We start from the raw sequence: 5,080 nt of genomic DNA on the forward strand, positions 1-5,080 counted from the left end.
CGAGACGGGCCCTGAGGCAGGGCAAGGACTACAATAAACCACCCCCCGTCCGCTCCCTCCCCGTATCGTCAATCACGAAGTAGAACGCTCAAGCCCGACCCATTCCACGGGGGGTGAATGAGCCAAGTCGAGCACAGGAAAAGAGGCAAAAGCAGTTTTCTCTTGCCAAGACAGTGCTCGTAGGAGCCAACCATTTGGGAACGGGGATCATAGAATCATAGAGCAGTTTGGGTGGGAAGGGACCCCCAAAGCTCATCTGGTCCAACCCCTGCAATGAGCAGGGACGTCTTCAACTAGAGCACGTTGCCCAAACCCGCATCCAGCCTGGCCTTGGATGCCTCCAGGGGGTTTGGGCTTGCCTGATCCACAGTTTCAGGTGCTCCGTGTGCTTTAGCCTGGTGTTTTTCCAGCTTGTTCAGCTCTGTGTGCAGTCACTGTCACTGCTTCCTCTCTGCTCGTCAGGCCCCTTGGAAGGCAAAGCACTGAACCTGAGCAGGAATAGCTGCGAGAGGCCAGAAGCCATCAGGCTCCCTCAGCACAACCACACTTTTCGACTCAGGCATCACATCAAAGGTCTCTGAAGTTTATTAGTTGTCAAGAACTTTGCTGGTTACGAGAGGAACATGAAGCTGGAGAGTCCCTACATCCATGCTGCCACTTCCCCACCACACGCAGACATACCCTGCTGGTACCCACCAGAGGCTGATGGTCAGTTTTGACTCTAAGCTGGTATTAGTACCACCTTTGTGTGAGAACGGGGCTACCACACACTTGGGATGTTCCTGCAAGCCTGAGGTGCTGCTGTTCCACTCTGGAAGAGCAGAATCTGCACCAGGGCATTGGGGAGAGGCAAACCCCAACTACTGAGAGCCAAAGCAACCCCTCCAGCCCTTCTCCTCCCCAAAGAGCAGCCTCTTGCTTCATCACTCAATTGCAAGTTAAAAACCACAGGAGCATGGCTTAAGGGTTTGATCCAGCACAACAGTGCAAAGAGTCATCCCTGCCCTTCCCAAACAGGAGAAGCAGGATTTAAACATACAACGTATTAGTGACCCATCACTTCTTATTCAATATGAACATGCCAATCAGGTTGGAACTGGATCAAAAGCCAGTCCAAGGTTTCTTCCTTCCCCACCCTGCACCCGGTTGGAGCTCAACTCGCTCCTGCCGGCAGCACAGCTTCCAAAAGCCATACGTGTTTGTGCTTCCACTAAGGAAAAGGTGGGAAGTGGCAGCAGCCACCCAGAACATGCATTACTGACACGTTGAACAAGGCCACAGCACAACCACTCAGTCCCCCCCGAAACCAGAAGCAGCTTCCCTAAGATAAAAACATTAAATAACACCAGGTTAAAAGCACAGGTTGAGTGTCCAAACTGCCACCGGGTGGTTACAAACAGCCCAACTCCTGCTTTGCTGTTTGAAGGATGAGAGATTGGAAACCATTCTCTGAGAGCATACAAAAAGGGGATGTTACAGGTAGCCTCAAAGTAGGGCTGAAGTGGTTCCAGGTTACTCACATCTAGGAATCAATGTGGGTGGCTGGAGAAACGGGGCTGGTTCCTCCAGCTTCCCCCAGGACAAGTGCAGGGAGCAGCCGACCCACGAGAGGGCTCTGCTGCAGCGCGGAGCCCTCCCCTCGGGCTCGGAACAACCGCAACGGGGTTTGGCTCCAGCCAGGGAAGTGTTTCCACCTCAAACCCCACCACGGGAACCACGGTGGTGCCGGGATGTGCTCCTGGATGAAGCATCACGGGCAAACCGCGTTGCCAAGGGTCACATCCTGACGGTTGGCAGCAGAGCGCTGGTGCCAGGCGGCTCCAAAGAGGGGAGTTGCGGCTGCTCTTGGTTCTGCCTTGCTCTGTGAAAGCAGCTGGAGACAAAGGAGAAGGCAGCAGCTTCTCCCCCCCTCAAGCTCTCCAGCGGGATGGTCCAACCCAGGCAGCAAAGGAAGGTTTCTCTTCACCACTTGCCTCTACCAGTGTCTTGAGTCCACGAGCTCTGGGCGGAGGCTCAGCTTCTTCAGCGTTTCGTAGCCCACCACGATGACGATGGTGGAAGGAGTGGCTGAGATGATACGGGCAGAGAGGCCCTTTGTGAGGCCCCAGGGGCCCTCCTCTGCCATCAGCTGTTTGAACGTGAGGACGATGGAGCTCTTGCCTTCCACCTGCAAAGCCAGAACAGGCGTTCACAGAGCTGCCAAGCTTCAGCCTGGGCTGCTCTGGGTTCTGCTCCGACTGAAGGCTCTGGAGGCTACACACCAGCCCTGATCTAGGCTCCAGAACTCCCGAAGGAGGAGGGGGAAAAGGCAAGAAGCCCTAAAAAGGAGGCAGCAAGTGGGCTTCTTAGACCTGTCTCCTGCTTCCTGCCATCTAGAGAGGGCTGGATCAACACAACAGCTCCAGTCTCACTCAAACTGACACTTTCAGTGTCAGAGGCCACATCTGCTGGGGAACCTCATGTGGAGCAGTCGAGGAAGGCAAATCCAGCCTTGCTACTCGAGCTGCGCCCTATTAATGCTGAGTGCTAATGAAGCAGCGTGGGATCTGAGCCTCCCCAAGCAGAGAGACAAGGAGAGCAGCTCCTCTGAAGCCACAGAGATCAAAGAGCTGAGGCCAACCCTGCCTTGTCCTGCTGGGGCTGCAGACACTGACAGGCTGAGCTCTCACCTGCACCCGAGCCCTGATCACATCCATGGGGTTGGTGAGCGTTGAAGCTGTTGCAGCTGCAAGTGGCCCCGATATAGCTTGAAGGAGGAGATGTGGACAGTCTTTAGGAGTCAGGCTAGAAAGTTGTTCTGCGAATGGAAAAGAGAGTCAAGCATCAGTGCAAGTGGCTCTTGAAGCAGCTCCTCAACCCCCCCCCTCACCAGACCCACATTCCCTCCTCCCGCAGCGTGTCCAAGTGCTGTTTTCCACATCAAGTTAGCAAAGGGCAGGGAGCAGGGCCACAAACAGGGCAGTGCTCCACGAGGCAGCCTCTAAGCAGCCCACACCTCAGCCATGCTGGGCACACTGGGCAGAATCAGCTTGTTTGGCCCAAAGCAGAGCATGGAAACACTCCCCCCCCTTTAAAGGGCAGGGGCAGCTTTTGGACAAGGCTCTCAGGAATGTCTACAGAGATCCCCATGGATCAGAAAGCTGGAGCTACCAGGGAGGACGCTGCTATCTCCATGGAATCCTGCTGTGGGATCCCTAAGGAATGACTGTGTCCGGCTCATCCCGGGGATTCCCTCATTCTGCTCACAGCAAAGGGGAATTTCAATCTCCCACCCACTGAAGTTGTCCCAAAGCCAGTGCAAGAGCCCCAGTTCCTGTGGGTGCTGGGTGGTTGTGAGTGGCCAGAGGGAAGGGAGCTGCTCTCCCCAGCACCCACTGAGCTCATCCCTGCCAGGGCTGCACTTTGAGCCCTGCAGAGGGTTCAGTGACCTCCTGCTCTGCCCGCTGAGCCCAGCACAGGGCCAGGGGCTAGTGAAGAGGTGCTGCCCCGGGGGCTTCATCCAGCAACATCCTCATTCCCACTTGCAGAAGACAGCAACCACCTGAAAGAGACAAATTCTCTCAGCTGGGCAGTGTCTGCAGCAGCTGGGAACCCCCCGAGGATCAGCAGAGCTGAGCTGGAGAGAACATCACAGAAACGAAGAGAAACGGAGTTTAACTAAGTGTAGTTTTATAGCCCAAGGCCTGGGGCTACTTCTAAAGCTACAGGAACTGAAGCACCATCTCGAGGCACGGAACCACGGCACGTTTGGCCTTTACCTCTTTGGTTTTGCTATAGGATTTGTAGCTCTAGTCTTTTGTCACCTCTGAGAGTCCCGAGTCTGTGTGAGCTGGGATTGTACCTGCACAGCAGCTCCAGACCCTGCCCAGTGCCAGACAAGAGCCTTCCACGCAGAAAGCAAGTGTTATTTGGGATTAGTGGAAGAGCAGGTTAAACCCAGTGGCCACAGGATTCGATTTGTTTCAAGGCAGGTTCTGCTCCCCCCAAAAATCAAACAGAAAAAGCAAACCATGCTGGGCCCACAGTCTCAGAGTCAGTGTGAGGGGCTCCTGGGCTGAGTCTCCTTCACTTACCAGCATAGAAGTGGTAGAAGGGCCACCAGACCGCACTGTTGGGGATGTAGGTGAGCAGTGAGGCCACGTAGCCCCTGTAGAAGCCTCTAAAGCCATCAGCCTTGAAGATCTGTACAATGATGTCCTTGGTTTGGCCAAAGACCAAGAGCCGTTTCCCATCCCGGTTCCGCACCTTGAACCTGCCCATGCTCTCCCCTTTCCTCTGCATCATGAGGTGCTGGGAGACGACGTCGATGGGCACCGTGATGCTCTGGGCCACCAGGGAGGCCGAGCCTCCTGCCACCAGGGACTTGACAGCATTGTTGTTGTTGTAGCGGGACACGTACTTGCGGGTGAGCTCATAGGTCGTCACATAGCACTGGCCCGAGATGAGGGTGAAGGTGTTGACCAAGAAGCCACGATAGAGCCCAACGGTCCCTTCTGTCTGCAGGATCTTCACAAAGGCATCAAAAGTCCCTTTGTACAAGCTCTTGCCCTTCTGAACCTGTAAGCGGGTGCGGATGAGGGTGAAGGGGTAAACGCTCACCCGGATCATCATCGTCATGCAGATCCCAAACACGTAGAACTTCCTTTTGTCCAAGTGCTCCCACTCGATGATGGGGATGTTGCGTTTGTCCTCCATGGCTCCTCGGAGGCCAGGAGAGGTGGGATGGCCCAGACCCACCTCAAAAGGCCTGAGCAGATCCAGGCTCAGCGCCAGTGGCTAGATGGGAAGTGCTGGCATCTGAAACGAGAGACACGCTGAGGAGGTGACCTAAAGTCTTCCAGTGCCTAAAGGGGCTCCAGGAAACCTGGAGAGGGGTTTTGGACAAGGGATGGAGGGACAGGACAAGGGGAATGGCATGAACCTGCCCGAGGGGAGAGTGAGATGAGCTCTTGGGCAGAAGCTCTTCCCTGGGAGGGTGCTGAGGCGCTGGCACAGGGTGCCCAGAGAAGCTGTGGCTGCGCCCTCCCCGGCAGTGTTCAAGGCCAGGTTGGACACAGGGGCTTGGAGCAACCTGCTCTAG

The 5,080-nt window shown here is 55.6% G+C and overlaps 1 protein-coding gene across 1 annotated transcript; it reads right to left on the reverse strand.

Annotated features, from left to right (window-relative positions):
• Nucleotides 1-1,975: 1,975 nt before the first annotated feature.
• Nucleotides 1,976-4,695, reverse strand: SLC25A44 (solute carrier family 25, member 44). Its single transcript, XM_010023638.1, has 3 exons — nucleotides 4,074-4,695; nucleotides 2,670-2,797; nucleotides 1,976-2,167 (listed from the first exon to the last, which is right to left on the reverse strand). The coding sequence occupies exons 1-3, from the start codon at nucleotides 4,693-4,695 to the stop codon at nucleotides 1,976-1,978; spliced, it is 942 nt and encodes a 313-aa protein (XP_010021940.1).
• Nucleotides 4,696-5,080: the final 385 nt, after the last annotated feature.

The sequence above is a fragment of the Nestor notabilis genome, unplaced genomic scaffold, assembly GCF_000696875.1.
Source record: "Nestor notabilis isolate BGI_N333 unplaced genomic scaffold, ASM69687v1 scaffold16380, whole genome shotgun sequence".
NCBI classification, from domain to species: domain Eukaryota; kingdom Metazoa; phylum Chordata; class Aves; order Psittaciformes; family Psittacidae; genus Nestor; species Nestor notabilis.

What these genes read in the sequence shown, in the direction of transcription:
- SLC25A44 (XM_010023638.1), bottom strand. Translation starts at nt 4,695, where the DNA reads ATGGAGGACAAACGCAACATCCCCATCATCGAGTGGGAGCACTTGGAC. An exon ending in CTTCTACCACTTCTATGCTG is followed by an intron (nt 2,798 to 4,073) that starts GTAAGTGAAGGA and finishes TTCCATTCGCAG; the next exon opens with AACAACTTTCTAGCCTGACT. An exon ending in TGATCAGGGCTCGGGTGCAG is followed by an intron (nt 2,168 to 2,669) that starts GTGAGAGCTCAG and finishes CTGGCTTTGCAG; the next exon opens with GTGGAAGGCAAGAGCTCCAT.